This window comes from Myotis nattereri, assembly GCF_964212035.1.
Source record: "Myotis nattereri genome assembly, chromosome: 12".
Classification (NCBI taxonomy): domain Eukaryota; kingdom Metazoa; phylum Chordata; class Mammalia; order Chiroptera; family Vespertilionidae; genus Myotis; species Myotis nattereri.
The window spans coordinates 79,568,956-79,591,513 of NC_138087.1; the positions used below are offsets into that span (position 1 = coordinate 79,568,956).

The 22,558-nt window shown below is 53.0% G+C and overlaps 1 protein-coding gene across 1 annotated transcript in view; it reads left to right on the top strand.

Moving 5' to 3' along the window:
- Positions 1-22,558, top strand: part of PRRC2B (proline rich coiled-coil 2B) — a 77,584-nt gene that overhangs the window by 31,638 nt on the left and 23,388 nt on the right. Inside the window, exons 5-14 of the mRNA XM_081103979.1 lie at positions 48-120; positions 444-587; positions 2,404-2,645; positions 3,057-3,178; positions 3,592-3,734; positions 8,562-8,652; positions 11,733-11,925; positions 14,246-14,561; positions 15,998-16,191; positions 19,260-19,455. Of these exons, the coding sequence (XP_080960105.1) occupies positions 48-120; positions 444-587; positions 2,404-2,645; positions 3,057-3,178; positions 3,592-3,734; positions 8,562-8,652; positions 11,733-11,925; positions 14,246-14,561; positions 15,998-16,191; positions 19,260-19,455 (1,714 nt within the window). The remainder of the gene's footprint in view (positions 1-47; positions 121-443; positions 588-2,403; positions 2,646-3,056; positions 3,179-3,591; positions 3,735-8,561; positions 8,653-11,732; positions 11,926-14,245; positions 14,562-15,997; positions 16,192-19,259; positions 19,456-22,558) is intronic.

The window sequence follows — 22,558 nt, forward strand, 5'->3', positions numbered from 1 at the left end:
ACAGCAGGCCGATGGGGCTGGCTCTTCTAATTCTCTTCCTTTTTCAGAACACAAATACAGTGCCAGGTGGACCAAAGTCATGGGCACAGCTGAATGGAAAGCCAGCAGGACACGAAGGTGGTAAGTGGGAAGAGGTGGGCAGGACGGGTGCGCGCCTTCTCGGGACCATTCCGGTTGGGCCTGGGTTGTCTTGGCCTAAAGCTTTGTGGAGTCTCCCACCTGAGAGTCGCTGCTCTGGGGGCCTGGCCTTGGCCCCAGGGAGGAAGCGCTGATTCTGAAGGCGTGTCGGTCAGCATCTGGGGCCCTCGGGGAGCCCCGGTGCGCTCTGCCAGCACTCCCGGGAGCCACCCGGCCGGCGTGGCCGGCGTGCTTGGAGTTGCTGAGGCGGAGAATCCTTGGTGCTGGCCTCCCTGGCTCCATCGTCTTTCCGGTTTTCTCGGCAGGTTTAAGGGGCTCAAGCCGACTCTTATCCTTCTCTCCCGAGGAATTTCCGACGCTGAAAGCAGCTGGCGGGCAGGACAAGGCTGGCAAAGAAAAGGGCGCCTTAGATCTGTCGTATGGGCCAGGACCAAGCCTCCGCCCTCAGAGTGAGTGAGCTGCACCCGTCGGGCACACGGCGCAGCGTCTCCCGTGCCTTCCTGCCCTCAGACAGGAGCGTGCGGGGCCTCAAACAGCCGGGCTCCTGAGGCCGGCTCCCTGCCTGGAAAGCGTGGCTGTTGCCCTTTGCCTGACCTCTGCACCCACTGGACTCGAACCCTAGGCTGGTCGGGAGGTCACCCCTTCTTTCTTGTTGTTGGGTGCGCCAGGCCTGCCTGCCTTCCTGGCTGTCAGCAGAAAGTTGTGCTGTGCCAGGTGGTCATGGCAAGGATGGACAGACCAAGGGCCAGCTGCCTTGGTCCCTGATTCAGGAGCGGTTTTCTAGACCAGAGCGTCCCAAACCGCGAACGCCATCAGCGTCACCTGGGGAGTGTGTCACAAGGTGTGACTCCCAGCCTCCCACCCCCGCCAACTCAGAAGTCCTGTTTTAACACGTGCCCTTGCGTGGCCCGCTCAGCGCTGACGCCACGGCCCATCTCTGGGGTCTGGTCCAGGAGGGGCAGGTGTGTGGAGTGGAACTTGCTGGTGAGGTTTTTAGGGGCTGTGGGTGGCTTAAAGTGTTACTTAGGAATGAGATTTTCTACCTGCTCTAACCAGAGGTTCTGAAACGGCTCTTGTGTTTTTGGAGGTGTGTTTGGGGGTGTGTGGAAATACGCGGGACTTGTGTTTGCTTGTCGTGATGAACCCCAAGAGCGGAGGCCTGTAGAGGAAACGGTCACAGTGCGGCTCTCCTTCAGCGCCCGCCTTCCGGGGGCCTGCGGAGTCGTTCCGTCTGCTCCAGAGACAGCCTCCAGTTCCTTCGGCCAGGAGCAGGAACTTTCTGGGTCTAGTTAGGACGCGTGGCTTATAGGACCATAAACAGTTAGAACTCGGAGGAGCTTCTGGGGTGGGTTCCATCTCCTCTTCTGAGAAGAGGAAGAAGCAGATGGGCAGAGGGGTGACGCAGACAGGGCTGACCCGAGCCCACATGTGGGGCTTGGAGGCTAGAGCTGAACTCCATGTTGTGGCTTCGCCCTCGGTCTTACTCTTAGGGTCCCACACGCAGGGAGCTTTCATGTTTCAACTCATCACCCAAGTTAACTGAAAGCAGCAGGCATTTGGCTCCTGCAGCTCCTCCTGGGCCTGTGATTTCAGCAGATCCTGCTGCCTTTGGCAGTTGGAAGCATCATGGAGAAAGATAGCTCGGTTGGCAGGCCCCGGGCCCTGTAGAAGGCCCCCCTCCCCCGGCTGGTGCAGAGCAGGTGGGGCCAAGGCCTGTGGCAGGTCCAGACCCTTCCAGCAAGAGGGTCTGCTCTACACACCCCCACCCCCGGCAAGAGCTGCTCTGCTTCATCATATGAACGGGGCAATCTCCTTGATTAGAGGGGCCGCCGCTAAACAAAGCAGGAAACATGTCGGAACTCACTCTGGTTTCATGTCAAGTCCAGGGCTGCGGGCAGTGCCCGTCCTCCGGGACTGGGGTGTCTGGGAGTAGCCGCGGCTGTTTCCGTGGGCTGCCTGGTGCCTGTGCGGCCAGCGCTGCGGTGATGGGCTCCTGTCGGTCGGGGAAGATGCGCACACTCTTGCCTCCTCTCTGGGGACCTCGCTTTGTCTCACAGTCAGGCCCCCTCGGCAGGTTCACACGCCTTGGCCAGTGTAGTCTGCCCCCACCTCCCTGACACACTTGACCAGGACCCTAGTCTTATTTTTTGTTTTTTGGGGGGCTTTTTTGGTGAATGAGGGGGTCCCTTGACCTTCAGAACCTCATACAATCCCTCCTCCCCCCTTCCTCTTTCCTCTCCCGTTTTGCCCCCTTTCAATTTCCAGATGTGACAAGCTGGAGGGAGGGCGGTGGGCGAAACATAATTTCTGCCACGTCTCTGAGCGCCTCCCCCACTGAGCTGGGCAGCAGGAACTCGAGCGCGGGAGACGGAGCCCCCTCCTCGGCAGGCGCCAGCGATGCTAAGGACCCCTCCCTCCGCCCGGCTCAGCCTGTTCGCAAAGGGGCTTCGCAGTTCCTGGGGAACGCATACCACCCACCTACATACCATGACATGCTTCCTGCCTTTGTAAGTCTTCAGAGGGCGTTTCCCACAGTCAGCCCGTCCGCGTCCAGTAGGACTGCTTCACGGGGGAGTGTGCCCCTCCGGTGCCCCCCTGGCTGCACGCCTCGCCCTGTCCCTGCCTTGGAGGTTCCGTCAGTGTCCACTCTCTCCTCCCCAGTCCCAGGGCCCCCGGCTTCTTCCCTGCTCATGTGCTCACTCAGCCTTGGCTCTTGGAACGAGGAGAGGCAGGTTCCCCCAGGGCACAGGCCCAGGTGTACTAGCAGCAGGAAGGAAATGGGGGAGACGGTGGCAGGTTACATGGGAAACCCCAAGAGTTCCTGTTTCTTTTTCCCATTGTTCATTTTCCAAAACAAATTCGAATGCGAGAGAATTGGGGTCGTTACCAGAACCCTGCTCATTGATGTCGCGTTTCAGATGTGTTCGCCACAGTCACCCGAGAACCAGGGCACAGCGGAACGAGCGTCTTTCCCGCCTCCGCCGCTCCGCCTGGAGCCCCGCGTTCCTTTCCGGCAGTTCCAGATGAATGACCAGGACGGGTAAGGCCTGCTGCGGGTGCAGGGGGAGCTCGCCACGGGGTGACCGTGGACACCAGGCGGCTGACGAACGAACGGCTTTGTCTTCTAAAGACCACGGTGCCCTGGAAACCAGCTCGCACCCTGGGTGTGCGGACGCAGGCCGGGCCGGGCGGGAGGTGGGGCTACGCCTTGGGTTCCTGGCACAGTGGAGGTTTTGGCACGTGCCCCTGGGCGTTAGCCGGGCAGCGCGGCTGCAGCAGGAGGCGGGCTTCTGGGCGGTGCCTTCGCCCGGTGTGCGCCGTTCCAAAGGGGGTGCTTCCACATCAAACGCACACACACCTTGCAGTTCGGGGCTTAACTTTTTAAAAGGTTTGGTTTTGCCTCCATATGTGTAGTTGACGTAAGTGCAGTGTCTTTAACTTTTCTCTCATCAGAAAAGACAGCCGGCTGGGCCTGCCCCGCCCGCCCCGCCCGCTCAGGCAGCTGGTGGAGCGGGCGCCACGGCCCACCATCATCAACGCGGAGAACCTCAAGGGTCTGGATGACCTGGACACCGATGCCGACGATGGCTGGGCAGGTGGGTTGTGTGGCTCAGTGCGCTTTCCTTGGGGGTTAGAGGCCGGTGGACACCCATCCCTGCCCAGCCGGGGTGAGCACCCGCGCGTGTTTTCCTGGGCGCGGGGACTGAGCACGGGGGCGGGGAGCAGCTTCCGTGCCCAGAGGTCCTGGCTGGCACTCACACGGGGGGGGGGGGGGGGCCTTCCGGCCCATCCCTGTCTTCTTTTGGTCTTCGGTCTTGATCTTAGAGCTGTGGTAGATTTTGCTGTTAGCTTTTTTTAAAGACTTTTTTTATAATGGGAAAGTTAAACCAAGCGAAATTGTGTAATGACCCCCAGCTCCCCTCACCAGACTCGGCAGGTACGACCATTCTGCCTTTCTTGTGTCTTTCCTTTCGCCCAGTCTCCACCCCCAGCCTGATTATATGCCTTTACAATCCTTTGTTTGTTTTCACGTAAGTTTTAATTACATTGAAAGACACACAGCTTATTGTACAGTTTTGACAAAGGGACACACCTGGGAGCCTTTCCCTCCTCCCCCAGTCCCTTCCTGCCGGCCTGCCTCCCCCGACGGCCCGGGGCCTGCCACTCGCCTGGCGCCTCACCTGGAGCAGTTTTGCCCCTTGTATGGTTACAGGCAAATGGAGTCACACAGCTTTTTCTCTGTGTCATGTTTTTGAGATTCATCAATGTTGTTACATATGTCAATTGTTGCTTTTAATTACTGGAGCATATTTTATTGTATCAATATACTTTAATTTACTGATCCACTTAAAAGCCCCATCGTGTATAATCTTCTATAATAATAAAAGCATAATATGCTAATTAGACCAGACGTCCTTCAGGACGACCTTCCGGACAAAAGCTGGGGCTTCCACGGAAGCCGGTGCCGGCAGCCGGGGGCAGGAAGGCCTACTCTTGCACGAATTTCGTGCGTCGGGCCTCTGATATTTTCATGTCTCTTGAGTGCACAGCGGGGAGTGGCAGTATTGGGCCAAAGGGGAGGTGTGTGATGAGGTGCACAAGGACACAGGCCTTTGCCACGCGGCTGAGCCATTGCACATTCCCAGCAGCGACCACACCTTCCTGTCGGTCTTCGTGCCTTTAGCCACTCTGCTGGGTGTGTCGTGGCATCTCATGGTGCTTTTCATTTGCATTTTGCGGTGACTAATGCCAGTGAACACATCTTCCTGTGCTGTTTGAGGGGTGTATCATTCCTTGCCTTTGTGACGGGTCTGATACGAGACCTTTGCAGCTTCACAAATATTTTTCACCATAGTTTGCCTTGTCTCTTCTTTTTTTTAATCCTCGCCTGAGGGTGTGTTTTTTTCATTGAGAGGAAGGGAGAGTGAGAGTTAGAGAGAGAAACATTGATTTGATCGGTGCCTCCCGTACACGCCCTGACCGGGGATCGAACTCGAAACCTGGGTAATGTGCCCTGACCAGGAATAGAACTCGCAACCCTTCGGTGCACCCTACAATGCTCTAACCCGCTGAGCCCCATCAGTCAGGGCATCTAGTCATCTTCTTAGCACTGTTTTGATGAACAGAAGTTTTTAGTTTTGATGAAGTTTATAAATTTGTGTTTTTTTATGGTTATTACTTTTGTATCCTATCTAAAAAAATCTTTTGTCTCCCTTTGGTGGTAGAGATATTCCTTTATATTTTATAGTTTTAATTCTTACCGTATGTCACGTTGAATGAATTGATCTGTAAGATGTAAGATAGGAGCTGAAATTTATTTTTACTGTAAGGATATCCCGTTGCTCCCCACTGTTTGTTGGTGAGGCTTCCCTTCCCCTATTGAATGGCTTTGGCACCTTTGCCAAAAATCAATTGACCTTTCAGTGTGGGTCTGTTTCCGGACCTGTTTGTTCCGTTGATCCGTTTGTTCATCCTTATGCCAGTACCACACTGGATCATTACAGTTCAAGTCTTAAGTTCAGGTAGTGTAAGTCTAATGGACAAAATAAACTGACAACATTTTAAAAATTCAGGTAGTACAAGTTTTCAAGCTTTGTGTTTTGTTTTGTTCTGCTTTTCAGTCCTCACCTGAGAACATGTTTTTATTGACTTTGAGAGAGAAACATCGGCTGGTTGCCTCCCATGCACGCCTTGCCAGGGATCGAAGCCACAGCCCTTCGGTGCTCGAACAGTGATCTTAACTGAGCCCTCCGCGAGGGCTTGTTTGTGTTCTGGTTGGGTCACTATTCTGAGTTCTTCTCATTACCGTGTAAATTTAGAATCAGCCTAGCAGTATTTACAAAAAGCCTGCAAACGTTTTGGTCAGGATTTTATTGAATTTACTTCTGGATAAACGATGCCTTAATTTTGAAGCTTCTGTGCAGGAACCTGGTGAATCTATCAGGTCTTTCTTTCCCCAGCAGTGGTTTAGAGTTTTCAGGGTCAAGGTCTTGACTATGTATTATCAAGTTTATTCCTGAGTATTTGATGGTCTTTGATACTAATATAAACGACATTGTTTCTTTAATGTTGTTTTCAAGTGTTTGATGTTATTATGCAGAAATGCAAGTTGATTTTGTGTATTGACCTTATACCAGACACTTCGCTGAATGCACTCACTAGTTTTAGTTGATTTCTTAGCATTTCTACATAAATCATCATGTTGCCAGTAAATAGGGGCAGCTTTATGTCTTCCTTTTCAGACTTGATGCCTTTTTTTTTCTTCTTGCTTTATTGCACTGTGGTACTTCCAGCCCAATGTTGTATTCAAGTTCTTTGTTTCTGATCTTAGGGATAACATGTTTAGTGCAGCGGTTCTCAACCTGTGGTTCGTGACCCCTTTGGCGGTCAAACGACCCTTTCACAGGGGTCGTCTAAGACCATTGGAAAACACATATTGAATATATAATTACGTATTGTTTTTGTGATGAATCACTATGCTCTAATTATGTTCAATTTGTAACAATGAAAATACATCCTGCAGCCAGGGCCGGTTTGGCTCAGTGGACAGAGCGTCAGCCTGTGGACTGAGGGGTCCCGGGTTCGATTCCGGTCAGGGGCATGTGCCTGGGTTGCGGGCACCTCCCCAGTGGGAGATGTGCAGGAGGCAGCTGATCGATGTTTCTCTCTCATTGATGTTTCTGGCTCTCTGTCCCTCTCCCTTCCTCTCTGTAAAAAATCAATAAAATATATTTAAAAAAAAAAAAAAAAAAAAAAGAAAATACATCCTGCAGATCAGATATTTACATTACAATTCATAACAGTAGCAACATTACAGTCATGAAGTAGCAACGAAAATAATTTTATGGTTGGGTCACAACATGAGGAACTGTATTAAAGGGTCGCGGCATCAGGAAGGTTGAGAACCACTGGTCTAGTGTCTCACCTTTAAATATGATGTTAGCTATAGCTTGTTGGAGATTTCTTGACCAGATTGAGGTTGTTCTCTTCTAGTTTGCTGTTTTGTTTTTAAATCATGAATGGGCATGTATTGAATTGTGTTAAATGCTGTTTCTGTCCTTGGGATCATATGATTTTTCTCCGTTATTGTGGTAATCTTGTGGATTGCATTTATTTATTTATTTATTCATTCATTTATTTTCTTTCATAATTGTGATTTTATTGTTTGTTTTGATAAAGTACACAGACATTTCAATTTGTATACAATTCTTTTTTTTTTTTAATATATTTTATTGATTTTTTACAGAGAGGAAGGGAGAGAGATAGAGAGTTAGAAACATCGATGAGAGAGAAACATCGATCAGCTGCCTCCTGCACATCTCCTACTGGGGATATGCCCGCAACCCAGGTACATGCCCCTGACCGGAATCGAACCTGGGACCTTTCAGTCCGCAGGCCGACGCTCTATCCACTGAGCCAAACCGGTTTCGGCACAATTCTTTTTTTTTTTTTTATAAATATATTTTTATTGATTTCAGAGAGGAAGAGAGAGAGAAAGAGAGAGAGAAATAGAAACATCGATGATGAGAGAGAATCATTGATGGGCTGCCTCCTGCACGCCCCCTACTGGGGATCGAGCCTGCAACCCAAGCATGTGTCCTGACTGGGAATTGAACCGGGACCTGAGCCACACCAGCTGACTATATAATTCTTAACATACGTACCCAGAATGTGAAGTCACGTAGTTGTGGTTTTTTTCTAAATAGTTATTCCAGTGACTTTCTAGCTTAAAATTTGGAGGTTAATTTTCTTTAATAGAGTATCAAGTACCAATATCTTTAAATGTTGATACACTGTTACATCAAAGCCCCACTAATTCACAATTAATATCATATATGATGTAATCAAATTTTCAGTCTTTCACAGCACATTTACAAAGTTACTAGGAAAACTAGACTACCACACCAAAGATGTTTCTCTCATATATTTCTCTCCCTTTCTCTCTGAGCATCAATAAAGGGGGGAAAAAATTTAAGAATCCTAAGATTCTATATACATATATATGTGTATACTAGTATATATATACATACTAGAGGCCTTATGCACAAAATTTGTGCAAGAGTAGGACTTCCTTCCCCCGGCTGCCCGCACCAGCTTCCCTCTGGCACCCGGGACCCAGGCTTCCCTTGCAGCTCCGGCTTCCTCCGGAAGGACGTCTGGTCTAATTAGCATATTATGCTTTTATTATTATAGATTGCCCTGATTTAGGAGCTGTTGTCTGGGGCGAGGGTCAGTCTGACCAGGCTGCCTTCCTGTTACCAGAAGCCAGCGCTCCTTCCGTTTAGCTGCCGTTTGTTCGGTGGTGACAGCCACGTGGCTCGCCTCCCTCCTCGTGGGGTTGGCATGATTCCGGACTGAGGTGGCACTGTTGGCAGCTGAAATTCTCACCTTTCTCATTCTCCCTGGCCCACGCCCTGTTGCAGGCCTCCATGAGGAAGTGGACTATTCTGAGAAGTTGAAGTTCAGTGATGATGAAGAGGAGGAGGACATGGTGAAGGATGGCCGGCCACAGTGGTAAGGCTCTGCCTCTGCTGGGGCACGCTCCAGTGCAACCTTAGCTTAGCGGCCCTGCCGTGTGCTGGTCCTGTGCCAAGTGCGTTTCCTAGTTTCCAGCAACTTCCCAGGGCAGATACTGTTTCATTTTGCAGATGAGAGGGCTAAGCTTTGGGGCACCCGTTCGAGAATTGGGCCAGGATTTGCATCCGAGCGTGGCAGGCTGGGTGCTAGTGATTGTAACCTCTGCCCCAGTACTTCCCTGAGGGCGTGGTGGAGACCACGTGTTCTGTAGTGATTATGGCTGTCATGCCCCAGAAGCCTTCTGTGGCCAAGCGAGTTTGGGAAACCGCCTGGGTTCAGCTTTCTCCTTTCCTCCAGGGTCGCCTGCCGTCTGGGGTGTGCATGCAAGAGCATGCTGGGAACCTTCAGGGAGGTGGGAGAAGCGTACACAGGCTAGACCAGGCTTCCTAAACTTCTTAGACCAATTTAATCTTTTCTCTCTTTTTCTTGATCATTTTATTGGACAAATTTTACTCATAATGCCCTTTGGAAAATACTTAATTGTACTCTAGCTCCTCTTGTTTTTATCATAATATCAGTAGTATTGGCTAGTCCTAGAGGCCCGATGCACAAAATCCGTGCAGGGGGCTTGGCCCTCACAGCCCCGGCTTTGTCCGGAAGATGGTCCAGAAGGTTGTTTGGCTGTCCGGTTAATTAGCATATTATGCTTTTATTATTATAGACATTTTTATTGATTTCAGAGAGGATGGGAGAGGGAGAGAAAGGTAAGAAACATCAATGATAAGAGAGAATCATCGATGAGCTGCCTCCTGCACGCCCCCCACTGGAGATCGAGCCCACAACCTGTGAATTGAACCGTGACCTCCTGGTTCATTAGGCTGACGTTCAACCACTGAGCCATGCTGACCGGGCTTGGCTAGTACCTTTATTTGTTTTTTTATTTTTGCATTTTACATATTTTAAAAAGCCATATGAATAACGTGTTTTGTAAAATACAAAAAAAATGTTTAAAAATAAGGCAGAAATCCTTTAATCCTAAATCCATAAATAATCATCAACATTTTTACGTGTATTTTGTATTGTTGACAATATTACAGATGTCCCCTATTTCCCCCCACTACCTCCCTCCACCCAGTCCCCGCCCCCACCCAGGCTTCATCACACTATTGGCTAGCACTTTGGTACTTGTAAAAGAGCGCCTGCGGTTACTTTAATTTGCTTTTTCTTTCTTTCTTTTTTTTTTTTTTTGTACCAGCACATGTGATTTTTTTCTTTCATGTGGCATTTCCTGTTTTCTTTATACACCACCTATTGGACCTATTGTGCTTTCCTCAAAAATGTGATTTTTTTAATATTGTTTAGATATGAATGTGTTAATGTTTCCCTTTGTTTCATTGTCACTGAGTGTGTGTATGGTTCCCTCTGCAAGTCTTTCTGTTGTTTCGTCTTTCCCTTCTAAGCCCCTGGAGTCAGCGCCCCCTCCTGGAGGAAGCCGGTAACACGCTCTGCCGCTCTGATGGCACACAGTTAACTGAGGCTTCTGTCGTCTATTTTCACGCAGCTCGATGCACATGGGGACTCTCTATGGATCAGTTCTTGGAACACCGAGCTTAGAAGGAAATGTGACCAAGAATTTAAGTCAAAGGCAAAGACATAAAACTTTACAGGTTGATTGAGCAGTAGGACACTGTTCTCTCTTTCAGTTGATATTAATTGAATATTCAACTGAAGGAGTTAGATATGGAGTCAGCTTTGCTACTGGCTATGATTGAAGGCACCTCCTCCCTAAATATATTTTTATTGACTTCAAGAGGAAGAGAGAGGGAGAGAGAAATAGAAACAATAGTGATGAGAGAGAATCATTGATCAGCTGCCTCCTGCATGCCCCACACTGGGGATGGAGCCCGTAACCTGGGCATGTGCCCTGACCGGGAATTGAACCGTGACCTCTTGGTTCATAGGTTGATGCTCAACCATTGAGCCATACTGGTTGCGCGAAACCTGCTCTTGTTTTGGTATTCTCTGAGCTGGCTGGTGATGCACAGCCCCCAGAGACTCCTACAATGAGCCCAGAGTCCCTCTGACATCTTCGCTTCCCATCCATGATGATTCCTGAAACTGCCCTTGACTCATCCCTTCCTGTTCGTTGTTTCGGGGCCATGGGACGGGCCTCCTGTCTTTTCTGGACCATGCAGGGGTCAGCCAGGCGTCCCTTCCTTCGTGTTGTTCTCTTACCCTCATACTGTGCCCACGGCCTTCTCTGGTGCATCAGAAACCTGGCTGTTGTCTCTCACAGGGAAGTCAGTAGTCACCAGCAGTGTTGCCCTCCTGTGGCCTCCTAACCTCCTTTACCTGCCTCAGCCTCCCCCTCTCACACACATGTGTGCACCGACACGTGCACACACAGAGTAGCCAGACCTGAGCCTGCTGTTCTCTGGCTCCTGTTGGGTGACTGGGCACTTCTGTCCCGCACAGGAGGCTTTGCCCCAGGCCTGTGTCTAACTCCGCCCCGAGCATGTGCAGGTGCGCAGGCACAGCTCTCCTCCCCCTTCTCTTCCCGCCTCCCGCAGCCTGGGGGACTCGCCAGGCCTGTCCGCCTGTCCCTACTGTGAGCTCTCCTTCCTCCTCTCGCTCCTCACTGGGGCACCTGCAGCGAGCTCTTTGCGGAGGAGCATTGTGAGCACCTTCAGTGCAAAGCACAGGGCGGAGTCTGTAGTGAAAGAAGCACCTTCTTCCGGGTTCGGCTCCAAATCTGTTAGCTCCTCCCTGGGCAAGCAGCTGCCCACTTCTTGGAGAGTCTTGTTTCAACTCTTTAAAAGGGGAAGAATGACCCCCCGCCCCCCCCCCCCCCCCAATAAAGTAATGGGTGTGGAACAGCCGAGCTTTGTGTGAGAGATTGAATGGTAAATGTTGGTGCTGAATGTTGGTGTTCTGGGATGTCTGTCACCGTAAGGGGGTGGGGAGCGGGTCTGCTCCGATGAAAGAGATGGTGTGTAGACAGCTGATGAAGGACCGCTGGCTCGTAAGGCCAGACCGTGGTGGCCGACTGCGACACTAACCGCTTGCGGTTGTCCTAGGAGCAGCTGGGACCCGAGGAGGCAGCGGGGGCTGTCAATGAGCTCTGCGGACAGTGCTGATGCCAAGCGTGCCCACGAGGAAGGAAAGGACTGGGGCGAGACGGTGGGAGTGGCTCGTGTCGTCCGGAAGGTGCCAGAACCTCAGCCCCCTCCGAGGAAGCTTCACAGCTGGGCCTCAGGCCCTGACTACCAGGTACCGTGGGGCCTGTGCCTGTGACTAGCTAGGGGGCTCTCTCTCCTTTCTCTTTCTCTCTCTCTCCCTCTCCCTCCTTTCTCTCCCCCCTCCTTTCTCTCTCTCTCTCTTTCTTCACATTCATTTGACCAGAAGTCCAAGAAGAACAACAGTCCTCTAGTTGGATGCCCTCTGCATTTGTACTTTGCTGAGTTGAGTGTTTGGGTGTCTGAAAGTCCTAGGAGGGTATCTCTCTCTCCCTCCCTCCCTCCCTCCCTCCCTCCCTTCCTTCCTTCCTTCCTTACTTTTTTAATTAAATCTTTATTCAGATTATTACAGTTGTTCCTCTTTTCCCCCATAGCTCCCCTCCACCCGGCTCCCACCCCACCCTCTGTCCTTACCCCCCCACTGTCCTCATCCATAGGTGCACGATTTTTGTTCAGTCTCTTCCCGCATCCCCCACACTCCTTTCCCCCCCGAGAATAGTCCACTCCCTCTCTATGCCCCTGATTCTATTATAATCACCAGTTCATTCTGTTCATCAGATTATTTATTCACTTGATTTTTGGATTCACTTGTTGATAGATGTGTATTTGCTGTTCATAATTTGTATCTTTACCTTTTTCTTCCTCTTCCTCTTCCTAAAGGATACCTTTCAGCATTTCATATAATCCTGGTTTGGTGGTGATGAACTCCTTTAGCTTTTCCTTATCTGTGAAGCTCTTTATCTGACCTTCAATTCTGAATGATAGCTTTGCTGGATAAAGTAATCTTGGTTGTAGGTTCTTGCTATTCATCACTTTGAATATTTCCTGGCACTCCCTTCTGGCCTGCAAAGTTTCTGTTGAGAAATCAGCTGACAGTTGTATGGGTACTCCCTTGTAGGTAACTGACTGTTTTTCTCTTGCTGCTTTTAAGATTCTCTCTTTGTCTTTTGCTCTTGGCATTTAAAAAAATTTCTTTTGAAACCGGCACGAACTTACTACCATTCACTCTCTCACACAAAGCTCCAGCTGGGCTGTAAGCTTACAGAAAAGTTGGAAGTACACGCAAAGGAAACTTTTTCTGAGCCATAGAGGGGAGTTGCCGGCCTGACGTGTGGGCACAGACGCTGTGGTGTGAGCCAGGACTGACGGCACCTGCCAGGGAGGCAGCCACAGCCTCCTGCCCTCGCGCTGCCCATGGTCCTGTTAGCGTCCTTCATGCACAGGCTCCAGTTCAGGCACCTCCTGCCTCAGTGGTCCTGTCTCTTCCGTCCCCTCCCGTCTGGCACAGCCTTTCCTTAGCTTTCATGACTGTGATGCACCTCAAATTGGGTTGGTCTGGTCCTTCCTTGTGATTAGGTCCAAGGTTTCTTTTTTTGGTTGGAATCTCTCAAAAATGACAGACTCTTCTCATTGTAACCTACCAGGTGCAAACTGTGAGTTAGTTTATTTATTTATTTCACTGAATTATAATCTGTCTTACTTATTTTTTTAAAAAGATTTTTTAATTGACTTTTAGAGAGAAAGAAAGGGGAGAGGGGGAGAGAGAAGCATCGATGTGAGACGGAAACATTGATTGGCTGCCTCCCGCATGTTCCTCTATTGGGGATAGAGCTCATGCAACCCGGACAACCTTTCGGGACATGGATGATGCTCAGCTAACTGAGCACACGGGTCAGGGTGGGAGCCGTACACTTTCAAGTGTCCTGTTGGAATCCGTGCCTGGGTCATTGGAGCTGCCCGCAGCTTCCCGCCCCGCACGCCAGTGAGGACCTCCCCGTGAGCGTTGTCCACGTTGCGTCTTTGGCCTCTGGTTGCTGTCCAGTGAGAGATTTGGGGTGGATGGCACATCCACAGGCGATGTTTTCAGAGATGCTTTTTTGTTTTTATATAAAGAATCACCTTGAAACCGTATATCCAACCATGAGTTTCAGTGCCTGGTGGCTCTTTATACCCGAGGTTTACATGTTTTCACGGGGGAAGGAGAGCAGTTTTGTGACCGAGAGATGGTGAAAGTGTGCTTTTCAGCTCCGGTCGATGAGCCACGGAGCCCTGATCTCGGCCCCGGCGAGTGCACACAGGCCTGTGTCCCGTTTCTTGGTGTCGGTCACCTCCCAGGGCATCTGCACAATCCCTAGGGCTTCCTGTGCGATCCCGCCTGCAGACGGGGAGCCGAGGTGCAGAAGGTCGTCACTGGCCCAAACCTCATTCCAGACACAGTGAAGGGGCAGAGCAGGAGAACCCAGGTCCGCCCAGCGCCGGCCTGGCTCCGAGAAGCTCGAGGCTCCTGGAAAGAGGACTGGCCGCAGTGGGAGCTGCCCCGTCTCCTGGCTTCATCAGAGGCTCTCTCTTGGCAGAAGGCCTCCGTGGGCAGCGTGTTCCGGCAGCAGTCGGTCGAGGACAAAGAGGACAAGCCGCCCCCACGGCAGAAGTTCATCCAGTCGGAGATGTCCGAGGCCGTGGAGCGCGCCCGCAAGCGGCGGGAGGAGGAGGAGCGCCGGACCCGGGAGGAGCGGCTGGCTGCCTGCGCCGCCAAACTCAAGCAGCTGGACCAGAAGTGCAGGCAGGCCCAGAAGGCCAGCGAGGCGCAGCGGCCGCTGGAGCGGGACGCGCCCCGGTCTCCGGGCCCCGAGAAGGCGCCGCCGCAGGAGAACGGCCCCGCCGTCCGCAAAGGTAAGCGGGGCTCCCGCCCCACAAACTGGACACCCGGGCGGCTGCGCTCCTCGTTCGGGTCTGCGTCTCCCGGCTCCCTGGCACCGCCTGTGGCTCACAGCGAGGTTGCTGGGAAGCTCCCTCCTGGGTCAGTGCCTGGATGCACCCCGTTTCCTCACCAGCACTGGCCCTGCACCCCGCCCCTGTGAAGTGGGAGGGGAACGGCACGCCCCCCTCCATGTGGGGGCCCCCCCGAGATGATGCGTGCCAAGCGCTTGGCACAGCTTCTGGGTGAGAAAGCACGCGGGCACTTGCTGGTAATGGTGCCGTCACGTCGTCACGGTCACGGTTGTCGCTACCAGTGCTCAGCCAAAGGTGCGACGCTGAGGATCCCACTAAACGCACAGGGTCCTGGATGCGAAGGAAGCCGCCGGCGTGGCACACGCGGCTTTCAGAACGAGCGCTGATAGCCTGCGCTGCGCGGCTGGTCCGACGTGTGGCACAGGCCGTGTCGGAGAGCGTCGCTTGCAGCGGGTTGAAAGAATCTGATCAACTATGTTCTTTGTGATTTTTAAAAATCAATGAAAACCAGCTCTTTTTAGGAGACAAGGGCCTGATGCTCGCCTCTCGGGTGGGGGTCTTCCTGCTGGTCCGATAGCGACCAGTGCCCTCCTGGCCCAGGAGCTCCGGGCCCGACAGCGCCCTCTGTCCGCTTCCGAGGTCCTGTGCGGCCGTGCCGGCCTTGGTCTCGCTGAGGGGGCGCCCGGGGCTGAGCGTCAGGAGGGGATGGCGTGGGTGTGAGCGAGGTGCGTTGGTTCGGTCCCGGCGGGGCCTGAGGGTCCTGTGACTCCTCTGGGCTCCTCCGGTGCCTGAGCCGCTGCAGTCCAGTTCAGAAAGCGAGTGTCCATCCTTCTTCAGAAAAAGCTGGAGAAAGTGCAGAGCTGGGTGGGGGCCAGAAAGAAGGGAGTTTCCGAGAATAACGGTGGACAGTGGTGAGCACCTCCTGCCTGTCAGGTGCTGTGTTATCGCATCTAATTCCACAGGCCCCGGGGGAGGCGCAGCTGCCGTCCTCATTGTGCAGATGGAGGACCAGGCTGCCCACCAGGTCACACAGCTTTTGGACTGTGAGTCCCGCGGGTGGATGATGGGTGTGGCTGCCGTGGAGTGTGTGGCTGCTGTGACTTCCCCAGGGTCCTTTTTAATGAAACCTCTCATCTGGACCCAAATCCCGCTCCACGGCGAATGCTGTGGCCTCGGGCAGTCACCTGACCTCGGGCCCCATCGTCTCCCCCGAAGTGGGGATGGTGTGGGACCACGAGCTCGTGCCAGTGCCCGGGTTCGAGGCTGTGACTGGCACGGCGGCAGTGCCAGCGGGAAAAGCATGTGCTGTTTCACATTTGGTTGGCCGAGCTGTTGTGCGGCCACGCCAGCCTTTTCTCTGGTGGTTTGTTCTCTAGGCTCCCCCGAGTTCTCTGCCCAGGAAGCCCCCAGCACGCTCTCAGAAGAGGCCCCCACAGCTCCTGCGGCTGTGGCTCAGAGCGGCAGCAGTGAGGAGGGGCCCGGGGAGGCTGGGTCCCCTGCGCAGGAGTTCAGCAAGTACCAGAAGTCCCTTCCTCCCAGGTTCCAGCGCCAGCAGCAGCAGCAGCAGCAGGTAAACAGGAAGACGTTGAGAAGGTCCTTGTAAACCGGCCTGCCTGGTGGGTGATGGCCCCTCCCCTTCCCCAGGCCCCTTCCATTAAAGCCAACAGCAGGAACCCCCCTCCTGCCAGGTCCCATCCAGGAGGACGGCAGGGGCTGCACCTCAGAGCACAGGGCCTCGGTGGGTCAGCTCTGACCGTCCTCCGAGTGGTTTCTCTGCGGTCGTTCACTGACCTTGTCCAACACGAGCAAGGAAGAGCTGGTAGGCGAGCCTCGGACCTGCTGGGTTAGCTGGGAGGGGGGTTTGTCATTCAGAGCAGGGCACTGGCCACTCCCTACACCGACAGTGCCCCACCCTGGGGCCGTCTCGGGAGTGAGGGCGGCCTGGGAGTTGCGTAGAGCTGCCAGGGGGAGACGTGTGAGCTTTGACTGAAGGATGCAGGTTTGTCGGTGTGTAACGGAGAGCTGTGAATCCAGTCCTTGTCGGCTTTCCTGTTGGGTGTGGTCTAGACGGGTCATTGTCAACCAGGAAGCAGGGGTGCTTGCCAGTCAGCGTGCAGTGAGGGTGTCCGACAGCTGTAGGCTGACCTCTGGGTGTCGTCATTGCTGGTGTTTCATGAACCTTCAGAGGACGTGCCTTTGCCTGGACGAGATCGTGTGGGGAACGTGGTGATCACGCGCAGGCCCTCACGCCTCTTGTCCCGCGGAGCCACTCGCGTGCAGCGTGTGTCTTACAGGAGTCACAGTGGACAGACTCAGGATGAGCAGTGCATTTTGGTGGGAAACAGGTGATTCTTGGGCATGACTTAGCCCAGCAACTAGGCCTGCAGGAAATTATTACCACTAATAACCAAAACGTTTCAAAACGTGTGTGCCCGGGGGAAACAGCCAAGTCTTGAGTCTCTTCCTGGAATCTCGTTTAGTCGCCTTTAAAGCCTTGCCCAGCCCTGGCGGTGCGGCTCAGTGGGTTGGAGCGTTGGCCTATGCACCAAAAGGCACAGACTCAGGGTTCGGGTTTGATTCTTGGTCGGGGTGTGTACAGGAAGCAGCCAATTGATGTTTCTCTCTCACATTGATTTTTTTTAAAATTTAAGTTCTTTATACCCCCTACTGTCTTGTCCATCGGTTATGCTCATTTGCGTGCCTACAAGTCCTTTGGCTGATCTCTCACCCCTCCCCTGCCTGCCTTCCTTCCCTCTGAGGTTTGACGGTCTATTCGATGCTTCTGTCTCTGTATCTATTTTTGTTCATCAGTTTGTGTTGTGCATTATATTCCACAAATGCGCCTCACATTAATGTTTAATCTCCCTCTCTCTGCCTCTCTCTTTAAAATCACTTAAAACCCAAAACCAAACCAACCTCCCCCCAGACCCTGCTTTGCTGGGCTCCCAGGAAGCATTCCAGGAGCCCCCCAGAGCCCCCCAGCCCGTGCTCTGCACAGGAAGCCACTGTGGGTGCGTCTCGGCGTGGCGTGAGGCAGCACTGTGTCACTCACGGCTGGTGGCCAGTCACTGCCTGGGGGGTGAGACGCAGCAGTAGCAGTCGCTCTCGGTAATTCTGCGGGGGCAGTGGCGGGCAAGCCTTCCTAGGCACAGAGAGGAGTCTGAAAGCGCCAGGGCAGCCTGGAGTCGGCTAGCAGACTGTCTGCCCAGGCTCCCCGGGGACCTGGGGTCTAGACTGAGGAGTGGCTGCGGCTGCAGCTGCCGTGGGGCTGGGAGGGCTCGTGTATGGAACGCTGCGTGCTCCTCAGACAGTGCCCTGAGCGCCCGTGGAGCCGGCCAGGGGATCCAGCCCAGGCCGCCCGCTGGCGGGTGGCCTCTTGTTTGCAGATGGAAGGGGGTGGCGCCGCTGGGCTCTGCTCCTAGGCGCTCCACACCAGAGTCCTGCCAGCTGGCGATTCAGGATGCAGCTGGGAGGCAGCCCCGAGGTCACTGATGTGGAGCAGGGTCTGTAGTGAGCCCTCTCCAGGCCCTTCGTGTTGAATGTGCTACTGATGCTCTATGCTCATGCGCTCGTGCAGATGCTGGGGTCGTGGTGGGCAGGGATACCACTGTGGGCTCCGTCTCTTATGATGCAGTGAGCAGCCAGCAGTAGAAAATAATGGCCTATTGTTGGTGCTACAGAGGAAGAATGTCGGTGCTCTGAGAGCAGAGGAGGGGACCTGCTCACTCCCTCAGGCTTCCCCAAGGAATGTGCTTTTAAGCTGAAACCTAAAGAAAGAGTGTGAGGGCCCTAGCCAGCTTGGCTCTAGGCTTGGCTCAGTGCATAGAGCGTCAGACTGCGGACTGAAGGGTCCCAGGTTCGATTCCGGCCAAGGGCACATGCCTGGGTTGCGGGCTCAATCCCCAGTAGGGGGTGTGCAGAAGGCAGCCGGTCAGTGATTCTCATCATTGATGTTTCTATCTATCTCTCCCTCTCCCTTCCTCTCTGAAATCAATAAAGAAATATATATATATTTTTAAAAAGAGTGTGAGGGAGCCAGGTGTGGGGGTGGAGGGGACAGGAGCTTCCCAGAGGGCCCATGTGTCAGAAGGCCTCATGTGCAGGCAGGCAGGAGCAGGGAGCAGGGTGCGAGGTGCAGCTGGGAGTCGGGGTCAGGATCCAGAGGACCCTGTAGCTGACGTGCCACCCTGTGGAGAACCATCGAAGCTCTTTTGAAGCGTGGGGTTGACATGAGCAGAGGTGTGTGATCACTCCAGTGGAGTGTGGAGAATGGCTGGAGAGGGCAGTGGTGAGGAGGGAGAGCCGGGGGCCATGCTCAGCGGGTTGTGGGCAAGGAGAATCCTGGGAGGGGTGTGCTGGTCAGTCGTCGGCTCCAGGAGAACCAGGAAAGGCTTGGGTCCGAGTGAAAACCTCGGCTGCCTGGCGTGAGAGGAGCACGTGGGCTCCCGTTTTGATGACGGCACAACTGTCCATCGGCTTTGGGAGCGGACCGCAGCCTGAAAGCCATGATACACTGCGTCTCCCCCAGGAGCCGCTGCTCATCCCTCCCTCTCGGTCTGTCCCCCTGCTGGAAGGTGAGTGTGTGCAGGGGTGCCGTCTGCCCGCAGCACCTGTCTAACGGCCTCTCTCCCTGCTCAGGAGCAGCTGTACAAGATGCAGCACTGGCCGCAGGTGTACCCGCCGCCCTCGCACCCGCAGCGCCCCTTCTACGCGCACCACCCTCAGATGCTGGGCTTCGACCCCAGGTGGATGATGATGCCTTCCTACATGGACCCTCGGATCCCGCCCACTCGCACCCCAGTGGATTTCTACCCCTCGGCTCTGCACCCCTCGGGTAAGCTGCGTGGGCTGGTGGGCCCCGCACGGGGTGAAGGGTGTTGCCTCGGGAGTTAGGGCCACGGGATTCCACTCCGGCCTCCTCTGCAAGTCACAGGACAGTCTGGACTTCAGCGTTCTTGTCGGCAAAATGAGAGCAATAATAGCATCTGTCACGGGGAACTGTCGGGCAGAGACCTGAGAGCACGCGTCACCAACGGCTTTCACTCTGTGTCTCTTCCATGTTGTCTTGTCCCTTCTTGTCATTCTTGCTGTTCTTCGCGCCTTCTCTGTTTCCCTTGATTAGTCTTTCCCAGGGTTTGTTTAAAGCCATTTTTGAAAAGCAGCTTTTGGATTTCTTAATTTTTCAATTTTATTTTTACTTCATTAATTCCCCCCACCCCCCATTATTTCCTTTGAAATTATCCTGTTCTTTCTCTAACTAATTGTGTTGGATGCTTAGCTCATGTAATTTTGGCTTTTCTGACAAGTATTTCAGTATCACCTGAGCTATGAACGCCTATGAATTTCACGAGAAGGCACGTTTGCTCTCACACAGTTCTAAAAGTTAGTCTGATTTTGATTTACCTTTTTTGATTATGATTTTTTTAATGATGCAAATTTTCCAAATATATAGAGTTAGAGTGTCCTTACGGTGTGATTTTCTGAAGTGCCTGCGTTATGGTGAATATGGGCTGCGGGGCAGAGGCCGGCGCTCAGCCCTGCGCCGCGATGCTGGGCGGTGAGTGCCGGTCCGGCCTTGAGCAGCACCCGCGTCGCTGCTGAGGAGCAAACACGCAGACGGCAGATCCGGTGCCGCTATTCTTAGAGCAGGCTGGTCGGATTTCACTCCGGGGCGGAGGCTGCCCACCTGGCCCCGAGCTAGACTGCTTGATGTTTGTTGAGATGTTCTCTGTAGCCTGTAACATGGTTCCTGGTTTCTGTAAACATTCTCTGTTTGCTTGAGAAGAATGGACGTTCTCTGAGTGGCTGTGTGCAGCTTGCTGGTTGTCTGCGGTTCGTTCCCTTACTCAGCCGCTCAGAGGTGTGTTCCGGTCCCGCGATGACCGCGAGCCTGTCCCGTCCTGGGCGCCTGGCGGTGTCTGCTTCCTCCCCCGGAGGTGTACCCTCGTTACCACTGATTGCGCTTCGTGCCTTCAGTGTCTGCTTTGTTTGATAGTAACAGCATTCCAGTTTTCTTTCTTTTTTTAAAAAATACACTTTTATGGATTTCACAGAAGAAGGGAGAGGGAGAGAGACTGCCGGGAGCCGGTCCATGCTTGCTGTTTCAAGGGACCTGGCATATATGGCATACTGTTCTTAATATGTTTTCTCACCTTCTTGGCACTATGTGTTTTAACCAAGGTCTCTGAGAAAGGTTGTTTCCCCAGGTAGGGATTTTCCCCTGAAGTCAGGGAGGGGATAAAACTCCTTAACTAAGTGCCAGGCGGGTAGTTAATCACTTTAACTACAAACAATCATGCTTAAGCTACATAATCTTTACTCCCTGGAATGGAGATAAGAAACGCCCTAACCTTTGTAATGGAGATTGATAGGATTGGAGTCAACTGGTATAAATACAGTTGTAACAAGACAACAGCAGACAGAACTTAGGAGACAGAGAGAGAGACAGAACCTAGGCACAGAACCTACACAGAACGTTCTCTAGAGACAGAAGAACTTCGCTGGAGAGAACATGGCAAAAGATCCTGGACAGAAACTGGCCTCAGAACCTAGAGACAGAACCTAGCGAGAGGATATGGCAAAAGATCCTGGACTGAACCTGACTACAGAAATTGGCAAGAGAACCTGACTAGAACCTGGTGACTGAACCTGGCTTGAGAACCTGGACAGAACGTGGCTGGAGAACCTAGCGAGGGAACTTGGCTACAGAACCTGGCTGGAGATCCAGAGCAGAACCTCTCTGGAGATCCAGACCAGAACTTGGCTGGAGATCCTGGCTGGAGATCCTGGCTAGGCTGCTGATCAACTGAACGCTGTCTCCGTGTCATTCCTTCTTCGCCGACTCCGTCCACACCTTTGGGGACCCCTGGACCTGCTGGGGTTGGACCCCGGCATCTGGAGCCCGAACAGGGACCCCTAGGTAAGCGCCCCACACTCGGGACGGATCGGACTCCACTGTAGGAAGAGGGTGGATAGTCTTCGCCGACTCCGTCTACGCCTTTGGGAACCCCTGGACCCGCTGGGGTTGGACCCCGGCAAGAGACAGAGAATTATCAGTGATGAGAATCACCAATCGGCTGCCTCCTGCAACCTGGCCACGTGCCCTGGCCGAGAGTCAAACTTCGACCTCCTGGTTCATAGGTCAACTTCCAACCACTCACCCACACTGCCCGGACCAGTTCTCTTCTGATTAGGGACCATTTGGCACCCTCTTTCCACTTTGTGCGGCAGCCTCTCCCAGCCCCTTGGGGACTGTATCTTTGTACAATGTGTGTGGTTTCACCCACTCCAACAGTCTGTCCTTTAGAATTAGTGGGATTATTACGTTCGAATTTTCTACTCTCCTATTTGTATGCGTTCTGTTTATCCCTCTTTGCTATGCTTTTCTTTCCTTTTTTTTTTTTTTTGGATCAAGTTTTCCTATTCTTTTTGTTTTCCTTCTACATTCTGTGTTTCTGCTATCTTAGTAGTTACATTAAATTCCAACATGTGCCCTCGACTTAGCAAAGGCTGATCAATACCTTCACCCCAACCTGACTCTGAGTACCTCATCGTCACTTCCCTGTTACTGCTGCCTGGACCTTTGGTTTTCCCTTATGTTTACGCCCACCCGGTGGTTTTGTTGTTCTATCCAGGCTGTGCGTATTCCGCTCTGCTGGTGTGTTTACAAGGTGCTTTGCTGCTTTTCCCTCCGGCATCTTTTTCCTTTCCTCTGGGCTGGGTTCACTTCTTCGTGAAGTGTGTTCTGCCGAGCCCTTCAGAAAAGGTTTTGGGCAGGTTTCCTTTGCCTGGAAGTCTTCCTGCCACACGCTCTTGAATGGTAGTACAGCTGGGCATAGAGTTCTAGGCTGGCAGCTACTGTCAGTCTGTGGAGAGGGCATTGCCTTTGCCTTCTCCGGCTCCTGCTGCTGCGGAAAGTGTGTTGTTTCTCTCTGTGT